We start from the raw sequence: 20528 nt of genomic DNA, 5'->3' as shown, positions 1-20528 counted from the left end.
CCATGTCCTACATGTCCCTTCTCACGTGACCACCCTGAAAAGTAAGTGCTTTGGGAGAAAGTGGCACGGGCTCCAGACGCACCTCGGGGAAGTAGTCCTGCGGGAACTTCTCTTTCTCCAGCATGGGCGTGCTCTCCAACGTGTCCGAGTAGATCTCTTTGCCAGTGACTTTTTTATACTTCTTAGCTAGAAAAGGGCAGATGAATGTTGTGAATAACCACGTCACTACATTCCATCCAAACAGCCACACCCCGTGGGGGTCCCGTGTCCTACCCGTGCAGCCCTGTGGGGAGCAGGAAGTGATGAGGGGGACCAGATGGGGGGGCGCCGACCCAGCAGGCTAGCTGCTCCCGGGGACACCGTGACTCGTAAATCGCCGGTCCGCCACCTGGAGTCTGACACTCCACTTCATTATCCACTAACACTCGCAGCCTGCAGATTTACAGGGGCTAATTGGCATCCTCCGTTAACACCGTGAGTATGTTTAAGAGGGCTGTGGAATTACCGTTCGCTCATACCTTAATACAAATTTATTTAATAACATCGATTCCCTCCACATCCAGCCAACATCACTCATGTGCAAGGACAAGGGGTTTTTATGTGAGATGGAGAGAGGAGGGCACACAGACCAAGCTCCTAGGCGCCTGCCCGTCACCTCACTGGACGAGGTGTCCTGCTGGGCCACCCCCACCTGGGCTGACCCCTGCAGACAGGGCTTGGCCTGGTTCTCTCACATCAGGGCCTGGGGGCTTCTTTTCATGGATGGTAGCCCCACGCCATGGTGGGGTCTGGTGAAGAAATGTATGAATCTGTTCCTCAAAGTCTCAGGCCCGGGCTGGTGGAGGGCTGCCGGCCTCCGCTCAGGATGCCCTGTCAGAAGCTCGGCTGCACGTGGGCCCACCAAGACCACCACATGCAGACCCGCCACGAACGCAGCAGAGACCTGCTGGCCCGCATACATGCTCCTCTCTCCGGGAAGGCCCAACACAGGGGATGTCCCTGGGCTGTTAGGAGATTCCTGGAGGCCAACAATGACCAGTTCTGCTGTCCGAGTTCCTGAGGGTCGTGCTCCGAGCCCCACGAGCTGCTCGCATCTGTCGTTTCTGGAGCACCATCCCGCCCATGGACCCACCGACATGGCGGAGCAGCAGGGATGAGACAGGAGGCAGGGACTTGGGGCAGCGCTCCATGGAGAGTGAACCCCAGGCAGAGCAAAGCACTAGGGGTGGGGACTCCGAGGGGCTAAAGCAGGAGCCTGGCTGCAACCTATACGAGGTGCTCAGTGACTTAGGGAACTCGGAACAGGGCAGGTGGAAGGGAGCTGCTCCCCAAGCGCTGGGCTGTGCCCGCTGTGCCCCTGCTCCTCTGATCTGGTTCCCAAACTATGGACATGCCCTCAGGGTGCTGGCTTTGAGGCTGGTCCCCCCAGGTCCCGCAGCGCATCACAATCCCCTTGGAAGGCATCAGAGTGAGATGGACCCAGTTAGCTAGAGGCCAGTGCCCGGGGCAGGTGGGCACAGGCCTGTGTGAGCAAACAAGGACCCGTCCATACCACCCATTTGCCACTGGAATGCGCAGGCCGTTTAATCACAGAAGCACTTACTGGAACCACCCATCCATCTCTGCAGAAGGACAGCATTTATCAAACATCAGCCCCACGCAGCCGTCATCACTCTGAGGAGGTCGAAGGGAGACCTGCCCAGGTAGCAGACACAGGGGTGGGGACTAATGCCCAGGGGAGGACCGGTGTCCCACCAGCAATATAGCAATTCTCACAGATTCTGCCTGTGCTGTGGGCTCCCTGATCCGCCTCCCCCCCGGGCCTTTCCATGGCCTTGACCTCCCAGGAGCCCTGAGAACATGGACACGGACACAGACATGGGACATGGAAATGAGACACGAGAGTGGACCCGGGCACAGGACACAGAGATGCACACGGATAAGGGCACGGGACACAAACACAGGACGTTGTCTGGGCCTCTTGGGACGTGGCAGGGGAAACAGAGCCTCCAAGTGTGGGCCCAGGGAGAGGCCGAGCATGGGGTTGATGGAAGAGCCGGAAGGGCGGGGAAGGAGGAAGGGGAACTCTGCCAGGGCAGGGAGAGGGCCTGTTGGAGAAATGAGCACCAGCAGCAAGGATGGGAAACGGGAGCCTGGCCCCAGGCAGGGCTGAGCCTTGGCCGGTCTGGGGGACTGAGGGGCCTCGAAGCTCCAGCCCTGGCAGCAGCTCTGCCCTCTGTCCAGATCTAAGGGGCGTTCCTGCTCCTCCCAGACAGTCACCTGCACAGTGACACGGCTGCTACTGTCATGGCTGGGAGGGCTGGCCACAGGGTCTGGGACCTCGCTGACACTGTGCACATGCCAGCACCAAACACATGCATGCTATTCCTCACCCATGAGGAGCCCAGCCACACGCTGCTCTTTCCTGAGGCCCCTTGGCTAACAGCCAGGGCACAGCTCACCTTTCTCTGAGGATAAGGAAGAACATTCTTTCTCTATATCTGTTCAGGTGCAGGACTCCTCCTGGCAAAGCTCGAGCCATCACAGCAGCCACTACGACCGCCAGTCCATGCTGCAGGGGACGGATGCCTAGGGGTGTCTGTCTGGGGGGCGTCTGCCTGGGACTCAGTTTTGGAGGAGCCCTGCACTGAACAGACTTCAAAAGACTATTGTATTGTATTTAACGTTGGTCCTACAACCTTGCGTATTAGTACAGTTTTGTTGTTGTTGATTCCTTGGGGTTTTCTACAGAGATAATCATGTCATCTGAGACGAAGGCAATTTTTTCGCTCTCCCTCCAATCAATAAGCCTTTTATTTCATTTTCTTGTCTTACTGCATTAGCCGAGATGCCAGTACGACTTTGAAGAGCTATGGTGAGAGGGGTCATCCTCGCCTTGTTCCTGATCTCAGGGGGAAAGCATTTAGGTTCTCACTATTAAGTCTTACGTTAGCTGTAGGTTTTGTAGCTTTATCAAGTTGAGGAAAGTCCCCTCTATTCCTAGTTTGCTGAGAGTTTTTATTATACATGGGTGTTGAATTCTGTCAAATGCTTTTCTGCATCTATCAATATGACCACGTGACTTGTTAGCCTGTTGGTGTGGTAGATTACATTCATTTATTCCTGAATGTTGAACCAGCCTGGAATAAATATCAACTGGTCAGTGTGTATAATTTTTCTTCTACCTTGTTGGATTCTAGTTGCTAATTTATGTTTAGAATATCTACACTTTATATTCATGATAGATATTGGTCTGTAGTTTTCCTTTTTTGTAATGTTTCTATCTGGTTTTGGTATTAGGGTAATGCTGGCCTCATAGAATGAGTTAGGAAGTATTTCCTTGCTTCTATTATCTGGAGGAGATAGTTGAGAATTGATATGATTTCTTCTCTAAATGTTTGGTTGAATTCACCAGTGAAGTCATCTGAGCCTAATGCTTTCTTTTTTAAAGGTTATTAATTATTGATTCCATTTCTCTAATACATAAAGACCTATTCAGATTATCTAGTCCTCTTTGTATGAGTTTTGGTAGATTGTATATTTGAAAGAACCGGTCCATTTAAGTTATCAAATTTATAGGCATAGACTTGTGCATAAGATACCTTTATTATCCTTTAATGTCTATAGATCAGTAGTGATGGCTCCTCTCTCAATTCTAATATTAGTAATTTGTCTTGTTTTCATTGGTTAGCTGGCTAGAGGTTTACCAATTTTATTGATCTTTTCAAAGAACCAACTTCTGGTTTTGTTGATTTTCTTTATTGAGCTCCTGTTTTCAATTTCATTGATTTATGCTCTAATGTTTATCATTTCTTTTCTTACGCCTACTTTGGATTTAATTTGCTCTTCTTCTGGTTTCCTAAGGCAGAAGCTTAGATTATTGATTCTACATCTTTTTTTTTTTTAAATATATGCACTTGCTGCTACCAATGCACTGCTTTCACTACATTCTACAATTTTGGTAAGTTGTGTTTTCACTTTCATTTAGTTAAAAATATTTTTAAAATTTCTGAGACTTCTTCTTTGACCCATTATGTTATTTAGAAGTGAGATGTTTAATATTCTACATATTTGGGGGTTTTCCAGTTATCCTTCTGTTATTGATTTCTAGCTTAATACCATTGTGGGCTGTGTTTCTCTTCTTTTAAATTTGTTGAGGTGTGTTTTTACAGACTAGAATGTGGTCTGTCTTGGTGAGTATTCCGGCTGACTTGAGAAGAATGCATTGTGCTGTTGTTGAACGGATTATTCTATAAATGTCTATTAGACCAGGTGATTGATGGTGCTGCTGAGTTCAACTCTGTCCTCACTGACAGCCTGCCTGCTGGGCTGTCCATCTGTGAGTGAGGGGTGTTCCAGTCTCCAGCTATGAGAGTGGACCCATATGGTTCTTGTTGTAGTTCTACCAGTTTTTGGTTCATGTATTTGATGCTCTGTTGTTAGGTGTATATACATTCAGGATTGTCATGTCTTTTTAGAGAATTGATCCATTTACCATGATGTAATGCCCCTCTTTATCCCTGATAACTTTCTGTGCTCTGAAGTCTGTTCTGTCTGAAGTTTATAGCTACTCTGCTTTCTTTTCATTAAGTGTGTTAGCAGAGTTTATCTTTCTCTATCCTTCCTTTACTTTTATCTATCTATCTATCTATCTACCTATCTATCATCTATCGTATTTATCTTTCTATCTAACTATCTAAGTGGGTTTCCAGTAGACAATAGTTGGATCTTGTTCTTTTTTTTTTTTTTTGAACCACTCTGACAGTCTGTCTTTTAATTGGTGTATTTAGACCATTCACATTTAAAGTAACTATTGATATAGTTGAACTCATACCTTCCATATTTGTAGCTTTTCTATTTATGGCCTTTATTCTTTGTTTCTTTTTGTCTTCCACTCTTTTTCTGCCTTCTCTGGTTAAATTAAACATTTTATATGATTCCAATTTTTCTCTTCTTTTACTCTATCAGTTATACTTCATTAAAGACATTTTAGTGGTTGTCAAAGAGTTTGCAATAATTATCTACAATGAATCCAAGTCCATTTTCAAATAACACTATACATCTTCACAAATAGTGCAGGTTCTTTATAACCAGTCATCCAATTCCTCCCTACCAACCTTTATAACATTTCTATCATTCACTTCACTTATCCAATAGCTATTGTCACCCAATATATTGTTGCTATAATACTTTGAACAAAAGTTATCTTTTAGATTAGTAAAGAATAAAAAATAAGATATTTTATTGTATCTTCATTTATTCCTTCTCTTACACTCTTTTTTTTAAAAAAACACTTTTTTTTTAAACACAGCCCCAAGCTTCTGACCTATATCACTTTTCTTCAGACCAAGAGCTCCTTTTAACATTTCTTGCAAGGCAGGACTACTGGAAACAATCTCCCTCAACTTTGGTTTGTCTGAGAAAGTCTTTCTTTCTCCTTCATTTTTTAGGGAGACTTTTGCTGAATATAGAATTCTAGGTTATTCCCCCACCCCCAAGAACTTAAGCACTTCACACCACACTCCTTATGTGCATCATTTCTAAAGAGAAGTGGATGTTAATTCTTCCCCTTGTTCCTTTAAGATCAGGTGTTCCTGCCCACCCCTTCCCTCTTCATCTTTGGTCTCTGCAGTTTGGATACAATCTGCTTAGGTGTAGACTTCCTGGTATTTATCCTACATGACACTCTCTGAGCTTTCAAGATCTGTGGCTTCGTGTCCATTATTACTTTTGGAAAATTCCTGGCCAGCATTACTTCAAGAATGTCTTCTGTCCCTTTCTAATTTTTCCTGTTGGTATTCCCATTATGCTTACGTTACACCTTTTGTAGTTGTCCCACAGTATTTTTTCCTTTTTTTATCCTCACCCAAGGATGTGCTGATTGATTTTTAGAGACAGAGGATAAGAGAGAGAGAAGATGTGAGAGAGAAATGTCAATCTGTTGTCTCCTGTATGCATGTGCCCCAACCGGGAATTGAACCCACAACCTTTTGGTGTACAGGATGATGCTTCCACCAATTGAGCCACCCAACCAGGGCCCCCATAGTTCTTAGACATCTGTCCTGGCTTTTTTTCTCTTTGCTTTTTCCAATTTGGAGCGTTTTCATTTTCTAGTTCACTGATTCTTTCCTCAGCAACATCCAGTCTGCTAAGCCCTGCAAAGGTACTCGTCACTCCTGTCACGGTATTTCTGATTTCCAGCTTTTTCTTTTTATTCTTCCTGAGAGTTTCCATCTTTCCTCTTATGTTACCCATCTGTTCTTGCATGTCCATTGTTTCATTAGATTCCTCAGCAAATTCACCTGTTATTTTTAATTGCCAGTCTGATGGTTCCAAATCTAGGCACTATCCAAGTCTGTGCATGCTTTTCTCTTCAGGGTGTATTTTCACCTTTTAGCATGCCCTATAGTTTTTGTTGAAAGCAGCACAAAAATAATTGGTAGGAGAAACTGAGGTAGACAGTCCTTTCGTATGAGGCTGATGACCTGGTGAGGAGCGGGACAGTTTCCTGGGCGGTCAGAGTCTAAAACAACCTCCCGGGCCTTGTTCCTGTTTCCTCTGCTGTCATGGGCCCCTGTGAGAGCCCTCTGCAGAACTTCCCATCATAAGCCCTTGCTGGGATGCTGTGGTGTGAGGTTTGGGTGGAGGGAAAATGTTCTATAGTCCCCTGAGTAGGGCTCAGTCTCTCAGTCAGTATGTGCCCCTCACATGTGCTTCTCAGCACCCCGAAGGCTGGTCCTCAGGCATTTCCCTCTCAAGCCAGCTCATGCGCGGCCTCCAGCACCTCGTCAACACCCTGCAGTGTCACCCAGAGGGGGCTGCAGTGACGGTCTCCACCCAGTAGCTCTGCTGTTCTGGGTCTGCCCGTCTCCAGCTTTGCGGCAGCAGTTTGCCCTGTGACCTCGCTTCTCCAAGGGACCTAAGAACAGTCGTCCAGTTGCAGTTTGTTTGGCTTTTCTTGTTGCGAGGACAGGGCTGACGACTTCCAAGATCTTCACATGCTGGACCAGAAACTGGAAGTCACTTTCATCCCTTTTCATCTGTACCTTTGGGAGTCTTGAAGTTTCTAAGTAGGTACTTATTTGTTAAAATTCGGGCTATTTTTTTATAAAAGTGTATTCAAACTTTTCACAAATTCTGGATCGCTTTTGCTGTAACCAATTCAAGGAAGAAGAGTGAGCCCCGAAGAGCAGGGCTGCGGAGCAGGGGGCAGGCAGTGCCCCTGCCTGAGATTCCGGCCTCGCCCTGCACCCTGCACCCTGCACCCCGTGCCCCACATCTGCACCCATATCCGCACCCCTCCCCTGCTTCTCATGCCCCATACCCACACCCAGCCCACATCCCATGCCCCACACCATGCCCTGCATCTGCATCCCACACACTGTACTGCACCCCATACCCTGCACCCTGCACCTGCACCCACACCCCACCCTGCTGTGGGGCAGCAGTAGCACCCACCGTGCTGGGACACTGTGAGTGTTTTCAGAACTGACACATTCTCCTGACACACAGGAGAGCTCAGAGCATGTTCAATGCCTGTTACTAACACAGCTCTTGTCACGGACAACGTGGAGGCCCGGGGTAAGGTTGTGCTGGAATCATGCATACCTCCAACATACAGTTTTAAATACACTGTGGGCCAGAAGGTACTTTCCGACTGATCAGATTCTGTAGTAAAATATGTATGCAAACGGTTACTTAACGAAAGGACCAGTTCAATGATCGGCACATGTCCAAGCCTGTGGTGCCAGTGACCAGCATCACCCCACTCTGTCGCCAGCCCCACCGGGACCTCCTCACCACTCCCCTGTCAATGACAGGAAACACTGGTGCCAGTGCCCTTGAAGACTGTAGTCAGAGCCAAGGTCACTGTGGGAAAGTTAGATGCTCATTTAAAAGCCTGTAGAGACTCCTACAGGCCAGTGAACCCCTGCTGGCCGAGTCCTACTCAGCCGGAGCAGAGCACAGCTCGCGCCGTTTGGAGAAGACTGCTCTCCGTTTCCTAAGGGGTGATCTGTCTCCCAAGTGAGCAACGATAATGAATCGGAGACACTGACATAATTAGTGGCTCTCCACAGTTATTACAACTTTAATGACATTTCAAATTAATGTGATCTGGCTCAATAGCCTAAATGGAGCTCTGCAGAATTTACACAGAACCCGGAGATGTAACACTGAGTGGAAGATAAAAGGACCAACATGCCCAATGGAATGGGCGATACTGAAATTTGTCAGATCTGGGGTAACGGCCTCCAGTGCCCTCAAGACACAGTGACAAGCCTGTGACATCAGAGGCAACTCCGGGAGAATCTTCCCAGCACAGCAGGCGGTCCTGCCCAGTCAACATGGGACCACGTTTCCCATTTGGCCACAAACAGGCTCTCACGCGTCATTCTGGGATAAGCCACCGTCTCGTTCTGTTCCCACTTTGCACATTTGATAGGGACACAGATGCAGACAGAGCCTTTCCCTTCTCCTCGGGCTCTACTGCAGGAGAGGCAGTGTGGCCTGCCGAGCCCTGCCCTGGGAGCAGAGGGCTGGCAGGGGTGGGCGAGCGGGTGAGCTGGCTGGGCTAGGAGGGCGCAGGCCAGCTGTCTTGATTTTAGTGCAGCCAGAAAGCCAGGTTTCATACGAGGTCCCTGGTTAGTGAATGCCAGTAATGACTCAAACCGAGACCACACCAGTTCCTCACAGGGCCACCGGGCAGGGGGTGGCGAGTCTGCTGAGACAGGAAACCCCAGAAGGATTCTGGACAATTGACATCATAGTCTTACCTTTGAAGTCAAACTGGTAGATGTTTTTTAAGGATTCGTGAAGAAAATAAAAGCTTCCTAGAGCCTGTAAAGCAAAAGAGAGATCAGGTGAGAGACCTGCAGGAGGATACTTCTAACACAGTCCAGAGTGACGAACAAAACGCTCTGAACTAGAATTAAAGGTGAGCTCCTTGTAACTCAATCACATCATGGAGATCTGCACTGTTCATGGGTGACCCTCCGATACCCGAACACCAGGAATCCCAGCCCAGGAGCCAGCCGCCAGCGGCATTTCCTCCAACAGAGGCGCCATCCGGGTGTCTCACTTCTGCCCCACCATGTAAGACAGACGCGGGGCACACGCGGCCTGTGGGCCAGGGAAACAGCAACAGCCTGCGCCCGTGCCGCCTCACAGCCTGTCACCATCGCCCTTCCACAGGATGTCTTAATTTGTTTCAGGCAGAACGCACTTAGAAACAGCGTAAGTAAATAAATGTCATTGCAAACATTTAAACCAATACCTCATTAAATGTGATACAGCTGATATAAAATCATGAAGTTTACAACAAATAAATGGAAAATACATTGCCAATGCAGGGATGGAAACTGTAATTCATAGAGTCGGAAAATCCATAATTAGCTGTAATGAATATTTAAAGTCAAAGTTCAGCTAACTTTTCCAATGTTTAACCTACTCTATCAATACGGTTCAGGGCCCTCATTTATCACAGCCGCGACGACGTCTGCATAGAAATGCGCCCGGGCCTGCTCTCCGGGTCCTCCGGCCACAGGACCTGTCAACAGTGTGTTTGACGCGTCTGAGAATATTGACTCCTTGCCTGTTTTGCTAAAAACAATTAAAATACTTTTTAACATATTTATAAACCTGACTGTCAAGAGTGCTTATGAATTCCCCGTTAAGCGCATTGCAGTCCGGTCACTGCAGGCAGGAGCCCTCTGCCCTCCTGCAGCGGTACAACCTCAGGGCATTGACAGTGGAGAAGTCAGCATCGCCCACAGCGCTGAGCCCCTCGGGGCTCTGGGGGCTAGGCAAGGACCAGAAACAGAACTGGGCAGCTGCACAGGAGGTGCCAGCTCCATATGAACGTGGAACGTGGCAGGGGACTGTCTCTGAGATGGCTATGGCCTGGAGTCCTCACCCACCTGGGCATGGGCAGGAATCAGTGCCCACAGCAGATGAAACCCGCTCCTCAGGAGGCTCAGCAGCTGAACCAGGTCCTGGTGAAAACCAGTGTTGGCAAAGTGACTCAGCCAGTGCTGGGCCTCTATGGCAGCCTGCTCCTGTGATGAGCGGTCGCACCCCGACCCCCAGTTTGCTTTTGGAGGGGAGCCCTGATAGCGGCAGCGGGCTCTGCAAACACAGCCGACTGGGACGACCATGGTGCAGAGTGCTCCGCATCCTGGGACAGAAAGCGATAGGCAGTGGCAAGACACCGGCTGTTGGGGTCCCCACCTCCCTGACGAGGCCACTGCACACAGGCATGGGGCAGGAGAGAACACAGCTCCTCGTCAGAAACGCCTCCATCACTCTTTATTTGCAAACAGATCCAACGCCCAGTGATCGATCACTTCCGCAATTGGGTTGGCAGCCAAAGTACATACCATTAACCTGCGGCCTCCCCATCCGGCTCACTTGTTCATGAGACAGAATTCCTGACACTCAAATCAAGTCGACTTAGCAGTAAAGGGCACACGGGAACACATTTTTCTTCTCCAGATACCATGAAAGCGGAAAACATAGAAGGGCTTCTCACGTATGAGCCAAAGGTGGGAAAGGCCGCTTTCACCTGTGTCGCCAACATCCTTGTGAAAACGTCACCACTGCCCTGGTCAGTGTGGCTCAGTCGGTTGGGTGTCACCATCCCATGAACCAGGAGGTCACGGTTAAATTCCCGGTCAGGGCACATGCTCGAGTTGTGGGCTTGATCCCCAGTAGGGGGCGTGCAGGACGCAGCCAATTGATGTTTCTCTTTCACATGGATGTCTCTCTCTCTCCCTCTCCTTTCCCCTTTCTCTGAAATCAATAAAAACATATAAAAATGTCGCCACTGCGCATTCCCAAGAGCACCAGGTCTGAGCTCCCAGGAGCCTGCAGAGCACTGCAGAAGGGAGCGTTCCCCCTAACAGGAACAGGCCACCTCCTGTCCCTCCCGAGGGACCTGGGCCTGGGGATCCCCTGCGAAGCCAGTTACATCGCAGGCTATGCGCAGACACAGTGAATCTCCTTCCCACACTTGTCTCCTCTGTGAGACGGGAGAAATGCTAAGACATTCAGGTTCACGTGACCTAAGAGCACTGAGGACTCAGTACTGGGAGATGGGGTGCATCCCATGAACCTCCATCCCACGATTTCACAGCTAGTTTATTCCCAGGTAGTACTTGTGCAAACACACAACACACACACACACACACACGCATACACACACAGTGATGGCTCTCAGAGAAGTGGGGACTCTCAGGAGATATGCTCTAACCAACTTAGCCACCTAGCCAGGGCTGTAACTTTAGTTTTTTAAATGCTACACAATAATCCAACATGCCAAAATACTGTAATTAACGAAAGGACCAGTTCAATGATCGGCACATGTCCAAGCCTGTGGTGCCAGTGACCAGCATCACCATTCTTCTGTTGGACATGAAAACTGCTTCCAATGTATTTGCTATTACAACAGATGCTACAGTGAACATCTTCACACGCACCGTGTCCTTGGGCACACATGTGCATGTATGTATCACATGTATGTGCATGTAATGACATGCAGTTGGAGTTGCATCTTGGGTCAAGGTGGATATGCATTTTCAACAGAGGTGTCACCAGGTTGCCATGACGACCCACCCTCCACCAGCAGTGTGGAGCAGTGCTGATGTACTACATACTTGCTAAGACCTGGTGCCACTTTGACCTTTGCCAATTGGATGTGTGTGAAATTATACATCGTTGTTGTTTCAACTTGCATTTTCATTATATTAGTTGAGCATCTCTTTTTAAGAGTGTTGGCATTTTAAGTTTCTCCTGTGAATTTCTTGTTTACATCTTTTGTCCATTTTTCTATTGATCTTTTTCTCATTTGGTAGGTTTTTAAAATTTTCAACATAATCTGGAATTATTTCTCTACTAGAGGCCCGATGCATGAAATTTGTGCAAGGGGCTCAGCCCTTGCAGCCCCGGCGGTCTTCTTTTCTGGGAGGGGAGGGAGGCTCCTCCAGGATGGTCTCATCACCTCTGAGTCCCCAGCACAATGCTTGGTGCACGGCAGGAGGTAGAGTCCTGGTTAGATGACAGCGGTGTGGAGACGCAGGACACCCCCAGGAGTGACTGGCTAAGCTGCTCAGGAGCTAATGTGCAGCACTGTCTACTCAGGGTTTAAAGGACAACCTAATGCATCGCTTTCTTCCAAGAAGCTGAACACGACTGCAAAAAATCACACACTTTTACCGAGAGGAGGACCAACTCTTTCACAAGAGTAAGTCCCAAGACTCCTGGTTTTAATAAAATTTAATAGATTGAGTAATAAATCAAAGCTAAGTTACTATCACTTTCATTAGATTATAAACAATAATAAATGAAACAAAGCTTTTGTTTAAATCAATGCAGCGCTTCATTGATCTCTCCCTGTATAATAAACTCACGGCCGGCCGGTCTAATGGGATGAGGCGGCATTCCTGTCCATCTCGCCCAGCCTTATCCAGAAGGGCAGCGTGTGGGAGAGGTCGCATTTAGCATGTCACTGTTACGAGGCTGCTCCACCTCTCTGAGCAGCTTTGTAACCATCGAAAATGAGAGCCGACTTCTTTACAAAGTACTGACTTTCCAATTTCAGCTTCTGGGCTAAACGTGAAATGACGGCACAAAGGTGTCCCCCCGTCTGACCCTCACCGCCCAGCCCTCTCCAGGCTGGCTGCCTGCTTGAGAGATGCACATATAATTTCATTTTGTCTCCCGTCCAACAGCCGACATCAGAAGTTAATTAAATTGGCTGTCCATTGTGTTCATCTACTTACAAAGTTAATGATATCTGTTCCTGAATTAAAGAGCATTTTATACAGCGCGCACCATGGGAGCTGGCATGCGTACACCGGGGTGCTGAACCCTGTCACAGCCCTGGTTGTAGTGTCCCCAATTAGGCAGCCCAGCAAGGGGCCGGCAGAGCACAGCCATCGTGACAGGAAGGGTAAACATTCCAAGCAACAGCCACTTAATGTCCCGTGTGGCCCACGATAAATCCAACAGATGAATGTGCCTGTTAACATTTTATATCACGGCAGCGAGGAGCAGCCATGGGGGGCGAGGCGGCCTTTACAGACAGGCTGCTGGGAAGGGGTGCCCCGGAGGGTGCTGATGGCCATGCGATGGGTGATGCCAGATTCGCAAACTGCAGGGGACACTCGCATCGCACCGTGTCTGGGGCGAGGTCACCCACTGGCTCAGGCACAGCCTTGCTGAGAACTGGCTCAGTTGTTCACAAATGGTCCTTGACATCCACTCCCCTGCCCTGGCAGGCGGCCGGAAGTCTCGCTGAATAAATGGCCCAAAGCGAGATGGTGTGATGCGAGGGACAGTGACAGGTGCTTCATACAAAGGGTGAGCTTCTGAACACAGGCAATGTCCACAGGATGCCCTGACAAAGGGCCGTGAGCTCGGGGAGCACCGAGGGCCAGCGTTTCGCCGGGCCAGCAGGACGTGGGTGCTGCCATTGCCTGGGACTGAGGGTGGATAAGGAAGCATCCAGCTTCGGACACGTTGAGGTTGCAATGGCTGTAAAACACCACAGGGAGACATCAAAGGCAGCTGGACCTGTGGGACTGGGGTCCAGGACAGAGGTCTGGGTGCAGATGTAAATGAGCACGGTCCACATGAGGTCTTCTCACCGAGGACTGACTAGAGCCAGAGAAAGGGCAGGGCCAGGGACTGGTCCCAGGATACTGTTGTGGAGGGACTGGGAACAGGAGAAGAGCCTATAGAGAGACTGCCAAGGTGGCCAGTGTGGACGTGGGTGGTCAGTGTGGACACAGGATGGTCAATGGAGACACAGTGTAGTCAGTGGGGACACAGGGCAGTCAGTGGGACAGGGCAGTCAGTGGGGACACAGGGCAGTCAGTGGGGACACAGGGCGGTCAGTGGGGACACGGGGCGGTCAGTGGGGACACAGGACAGTCAAGGAGAAGGATGGATCCAGGGGCACGTGGTGTCTAAAGGTGAGTGGGGGGAGGAAGTGGCCATGGGGCCCTGATCTGCCGGCACATCAAGGACATGGGGACAGGGTGGCCCTGGAGTCCACAGTCCAGAGGCCAGTGGTGCTGTGAGCATCACACCCAAATGGTAGATTCAAAGAAACTCTGGCAGGGGAAGTCCCAGCTCTCTCAGTTGGCTGTAGAGAAGGCAGCCGCCACTCCTCACCCAGAGAACTGCCCGCATGTAAGGGAATGAAGGTGCCTGAGAGAGTGGCAGTGCTGTCCACACTGAGAGTAAGAAGCAGGCGCAGGTGCACGGAGGCCCCTGCTGGTCCTGCCCTTCCTCCTGGGCCAGGGCGGGGCTGCCGTGAGGATGCGGCCCAGGCACTCGTCATCCGGGAGCCATCTCATGGAGATGTACCAGGTTATTGTCAGTCTGGACCCTCCCAGCTCTTTCCCCACATGTACTCTCCTGGCTAGTGTTCAACACGTTATCCTGGACCTTCCTTTCCAACAGGAAAATCCTACTTCTTTTGCTTGATTTAACAGACTTCATGAGCTGACGCCTGACAATAGGTGGGAGAGGAATCGGCTCCCTGTGCCTGTTTCATTGGGGAGGGAGCTGAGTGCACAGAGGAGCCCACATCACAGGACTCATACCATGTGCCCAGCACCCAGCTAGGCGACAAGAAGAAATGGCGCAGACCTAGACGTCCTTTGCAAGCACCCCAAATTATTTTTCATTGCACCACCCAGGTACTTTCCTTTGAAAATGAGATTCACTTGCAATATACATGCTCTTTCCAATAATACAGACTTTGCAAACAAAGTTTCAGTGACGAGCAAGAAATATATCAATCTTAAAATAACTAGTTTAAATTATGAAATTTATTGTCATATTTTCCATGTCTAAATGATTACAAAAGTAAATCAATAAACTTTTATGCCCATTAAATTATGTGGAGAGTTTGTATCATAATTAAAGCAGCTCTGACTTTTATCTTTTGTCTTCCAAAAATCATTAGCTTTTCAATTACAATTTCGTTCTTACAGATGTTCTGGAGAAGCAGGCTACGTGCATTATGTAGAGAGGCTAATTAGAGTGGATGCACTTTAAGGGATGACAACACTGAGCACAAGCTGTTTACAAACTACCTGCTGCCATTAGGAGAGCTCAGGGCACAGAAAATGCTACCCGAAAGGCTTAATTGATTTTTAAATTGCAATTATATTGGGAAACCGCCATTTACTTCTGTTTCAAATCATTGAGCGCAGTCCCCTTGCACAGACATGCCAACACAGCAGCTTTCTTCCAGCGGCTGCTGCCTCCACGGGACCCGGGCCTCCATGTCCCACCGTCATTATTTCTGCTCCAAGTCCCAAAGCCTTGGACACTGTCTTGCTGACCCCAGTCTGCCCATCCCCTGTTGGAACTGGGGGACTTAATCCTCTCTCATTTCAAACACCCGGGTATTAAACGTGGAGATAGTTTATTTTCCGCCCCAGGGACTCACTCTGCCGTCGTATTTTCTGTTTCACGGTGTTTGTTCCTGCCTGTCCCTGCCTCTCCCTCTGGAGCCCTGCGCTTGCTGCGTGAGGACACCCTGGAGCACTTGCTGCCTGTTGTGGGGTCTGCAGGTGACAGATTCTCTTGGGTTTCATTAGAATGAAGATGTCTATTTCACCTTCATTCCTGAAAGGTGTTTTGCTGGACAGAGAGCTCCACGGTGGCGTTTCCTGGGGGACTCCGGGGGCCACGCTGCTCTGTCACATTCCTGCTTGGCAGGGAGCAGGCAGCGTAAGTGCCGCCAGTCAAGGGTGTCCTAGCTTTTCCCCACACAAGCTTTTGAAGGGTCCTGAAGTCTCTGGTTTTCTGTCGTTTTACTATGATCGCTCTGGGGTGGGTTTTCTTTATCCTGTTTGGGGCTCACTGGGATTTTTCATGGGGTGTATGAAGGTCCCCAGGGTTGGAAAATTTATCATCTCTTCAAAAATAACTTCTGATCTGCCTGCTTTATTCTCAGGCTCGAATCACACGTGTGTTAGACGGCATACCGTCTGTCTCCTTCCACCATCCTTCTGTGTCCCTGCACTTCATGTAACATGTGCTCCTGGCCCACAGGCAGCCCTTGAATTCTGACTTCAATTCTGCAGTTCCCAGCGATGAGATTTGAGCAAATACACACATCAATAAAGCCTCAGCTCTCCCGTTTCTAAAACGGGGCATGTTATCCAATTCTTTCTACACGAAGGTCTGACAGAGATACACAGAGCACAGTGTCCCTTAAAGAAGCCACTCAAAACGCAGATCTCTCTCTAGCCCTGAACTAGGGTGCTGTTCGAGTCTCAGCCACCAAAACACTGTCCTCCAGCTTTAAACGGCATGTCCTTGATCAGCCTCTAAACCAACACCCAGCCCTGACCACTGCCCGTGTCCCTGCTCTTCTGAGGGAGCTGTACACGGCGGTTACAGCGCCAAGCTCCGTCCTGCTTCTGCCCACCCCCCTGGGTCTGGAGACCTCGGTCAAACTGCTGACCTCTCTGCACCTCAGTCTCTGTATTTGCAATTCGGGAAGATCATCACAGTACCTGCTTCACAGGGTTGCTCTGCGCCCTCAGGGGGCATGTGGAAGCACACAGGATGGTGTTATCACAGTTCAATGTTAACGACTACTCAGTTGTGATGTTATTTATTCTTTCCTGCCACCCCATGCCCTTACCACTGGAGTAACAAGGCACAGCAAGGCCTCCTCCTTCCGTGTCCACCCACCTCTGATCGCCTCCCAGGCAAAGGCCGCTGCACAAGAGCCCTGACTCACCACTAGCCACCGCATGTCCCTGTGGCCCCAGCCAGAAGGAGGCAGACGCTGGAGGAGGCTGCGATGTACCCACAGTCTCATCATCTGAAGAAAACACTTGGTCCTCACCTCTCTTCTGGGGACAAATCACGAACAGCCCTTCCGGGAACAGCTACGTCCCACTAACGGCCTGGACATAAATCAGAGCCCGTGAATGGCGCGGAGGAGTGACACCCGTCAACCACCCTCTGGGCAGCCCTCCCCACTTGGACGCCGCTGCCCTGACCACATGGAATCTATCATGTTCCTTAAAAGGAAAAGGAGACGGATCAGTGTTTCTGCAGGACCAAGAAGAAGGGGAGGCAGGGGGTCAAGAGGTGTTTCCTACAAAAAGAGGGAATGCTGACATGTTCTTTGCTGGTGGGGACCAGGGACCCGGGACATCCTGCCCCTGCTGGTCACAGAGTGTGCTGGTGGGAATGGCAAGCCAGGACCCAGTGGGAGCTGGGAGCCAGAGACACAGACATGGCAAGCTGACATGTGGGTGGATGCTGGCGGGAGGAGGACAGGGCTGGGTGTGGCGAGGGAACACGGGGGCGCCAGGGCCAGGGCTGCACAGAAGTTGGTGGGAATACCTGGGGCTGCACCAGGCTTCAGGCAGAGGAAAAGGCATTGGGGGGAGAGGTGTGTAGTGGGATGGAGGTCCCGCGGTTCCCAGGACCCAGCGCGGGCCAGAGCTTTGGGAAGGGGAGGGGGTGGGACTGAGAAGGGCTGGAAAGGGACAGGCAGAGCCACTTGGCGCGGCTAGAGAGGGACAGAGGACACCAGTGCTGGGCTGTGAGAGCGGGAAGGGACAGTGCCTGGGTGTGGGGGCAGAAGCTCCTGCGTGGAGACCTGCCATGTCCATGTGTAACTAAGTGTGACGCAGCCACAAAGTCAGTCTGCAACAGGCAGCATGCCATGTGAGGACCGATGCCTGGCGAGGAACAGTGCAGGGGAGGCAGGAGCTGGGGTCCACAGGAAATAATGAAATGCCAACGTGCAAAAAATGCGTGATTACAGTGGAGGGAGCACATGGTAGAGCAGAGCCACTCGAGAACTCCAGGTCAAAGATTCAGGCACTGACTCCCAACATCTTCACACAAACTTCCCACATGACTTCTCCAGATGCCTGGAGGAGCACGCTCACTCCCAGGTCGGGGGAGCCTTCCTGAGGTCAGCCCCCCGCCACCGCTCTCATGCCCTACTCGGTACCCACATGTGGTCACACCAATGACACTAACAACTTTGCAAGCAAAGGAGAGGAGCCGGCCTACAGCTCTCAAGGAAGAGGCTGAGCAGACCGAGCAGAAGTGTCCCTGGAGGTGTCACTCCTGGGACCCAGGTTGCTCCCTCCAGTTTTCAGCCAGTCTCAGGGTCCCCAGTGAAGATAAAATGTGCAGGCGGCAGAGCCCCAGCTGTCTGTGTCTCTGGCTCCCAGCTCTAAGACAGCACAATCCCGGCAAACAGGAGGTGCCCGATAAACGTCAGAGCACATTTTTTTTTAACAGAAGAAGGTCACAGACACAACAAAACCAAAAGTGCTATCATTAGGGATGAAGATGGCTGAGCTACTCAGAGTGAGTGAAGTGGACGACAAGCTTAAGTCCCACTGAGGAGAAATGTGACGCCTCCGGCGCTCCTGTGCAAACCACGTCCACTTAGGGAGAAACAGCAGCGTCTCATTCCCTGATCAGCTTTAATTAAATCTCTAGCCCGCTGTGTAAAGTCAAGCCATTATGGACAGGGATCAAGAATTTCATCATTCCCCACTGAGCCATAAAATCAATCACCTAAGTTTTTATTACGTAACCTCTAAAGAGTGAAGCGGTTCAAAGATCTGAGGTGTCTGACGGTGGCCAAAAGAAGCCTGTCAAATGTGCTTCTTCTGGAAAAAAAAAAAAAAAATTGGCTTCATTTCCATCTTCTCCCCAGCTGGCAGCATCTGCAGTTACAGGGCATAGCTTTGCATAATGATCACAAGAAAACAGCAAACTGAAAAGACAGGCAGAGGACCATTACTTCCAGGGCAAAATGTGAGACTCTCACATCATTTTGTTGAAAAAAAGGGGTCAGCGACACTTAAACCTAGGACTTGCCTCTGGAATTTTTCTCAAGTGAAGTGTGAGGCATGGCTGCAGGAGCTGGGCCCCTACCTGGGACGGCCCCCTGCCTGTGACGACCCCGGGTGCCTGTGACAGTCCCAGCTACCCCTGCCCCTTGAGAGCTCGCTGAGCCCCGAGGACTGGCCACTGCCCTCTCGGCACACCACCGACAGCCACAGGGGCCCGCAGACACAACGTTAGGAAAACTGAATAATTTTGTTTGATGTTGCCTAGAAATAAGAAAAAAATAACAAATACTTATAAAAGTTACAGCTGAAAAATCTCCACTCCAACTTATGTTCAATGTACTTAGCAAAAGGTCAAAGCTCGGAATTTGCTGGATAAATAAATGTTGGTGAGGCGGACGGATCATTGGAGAATTGGTGCATGGCGGCGAATGAGTAACCTGCAAATGCTGCCCAAACCCCATTATTTCCCCTTTTCCAGGAGCCCAAGATTCATGTCCCCGCATGCCGCCAGTTCATTACTGAGAAATATCATCCCTCTTCCGGCTCTCGCTGGGCAGCCGAGGCCCCTGGAGGACCCTTTAATGTTTAATTCCCCATCATCCGCTCCACTGAACAGCTTAATCTCTGCTTGTATGATCAATACTATATCAGTGTAAATTAAAATGACAATTTTAAAGTAATTAAGCCTGTTAATGCTCGATTCAAATGTCATTATTTGCACAAGGGATTGAGGAGAAATTACATCGCGTCCGGGTGACAGGAAGACGCCTGAGCCCTCGTCCTGCGGCGGTGCCACCGGGGCTTCGGCAAAGCGGATTAACTTCTGCCTCCCCGCCCGGGGCCCTATCCAATTTCTAAAGAGGATAACGCAATTTGATAAATTTAATTCCAGCTACAAACTCAATTATTGTGATAATAGATGAAAACTGGGAGGGGATTCTAAACAGGCCCACATTTTAAAAGATACACTTAGCTCTGAATGAGATACAACAGTTATGGTTTGATTTGATTTGTCCTCTCCCTTTTGAAAACCCTTTAAATAATTACGACGGTTGGAAGAACAGCCAACATTGATTAAATAGCTTAGCTCTAACCCAAAAGGGGCTGCCGTGTAGCTGATTCGGGTCACAGTGGAAACGTCTGCTGTCCTGAGCTGGCCCGGCCGCATTTGTCAGACAAGCACGATCACATCCCGGCCTCGTAAGTAGATGCAAAGAACCCAGCCAGTGGGGCGGACCTCAATCCCACCCGGTGCTGGCCGCTCGGGCCCCAGCCTGGAAAGCTGCCTCCAGCCTTCTTTTCTCTGAATGGCGGGCTGGGGTGAGGGCAAGAAAAGAAAATTAAACCCCTCAATGACCCCAGGAACCAAGCACATCGTGCAGGTCAGACTGTTCTCTGCATAGGTGTTTCTCTTCCTGAGTTCCCCACAATGGGGGGTGGGGGGTGGGGGTGAGCCCACACTGGAGCCAGGCCACACGGCATCCCAGGCTGTCCAAGGAGCAGCTGCCATCACTGGACTGCATCCATCAGATCAGCAATAAAAATTGACAGCCCAACATTAATTTCAAGATGAAGAGCGAAGTGTAATAATTTCCCTTTGAAAGATGTTTCGGGGTTTTCTCCGACAACCATGGACACTGTTGCACTCCAGAAGGTGGCCAGTGGACAGGG

General features: G+C 49.8%; 1 protein-coding gene across 5 annotated transcripts in view; it reads right to left on the bottom strand.

Annotated features, from left to right (window-relative positions):
- The window catches only part of INPP5A (inositol polyphosphate-5-phosphatase A), a 193194-nt gene that overhangs the window by 48717 nt on the left and 123949 nt on the right, over window positions 1-20528 (bottom strand). For all 5 annotated transcript variants that reach the window (XM_005879657.2, XM_014550578.1, XM_014550576.1 and 2 more), the window contains 2 exons: window positions 8775-8838; window positions 83-186 (listed from right to left, as the gene is read on the bottom strand). In XM_005879657.2, coding sequence (XP_005879719.2) covers window positions 83-186; window positions 8775-8838 — 168 coding nt within the window. The remainder of the gene's footprint in view (window positions 1-82; window positions 187-8774; window positions 8839-20528) is intronic.

This window comes from Myotis brandtii, unplaced genomic scaffold, assembly GCF_000412655.1.
Source record: "Myotis brandtii unplaced genomic scaffold, ASM41265v1 scaffold604, whole genome shotgun sequence".
NCBI lineage: Eukaryota > Metazoa > Chordata > Mammalia > Chiroptera > Vespertilionidae > Myotis > Myotis brandtii.
The sequence above is the reverse complement of the archived record's forward strand: the minus strand, read 5'-3'. Positions and strand labels throughout refer to the sequence as shown.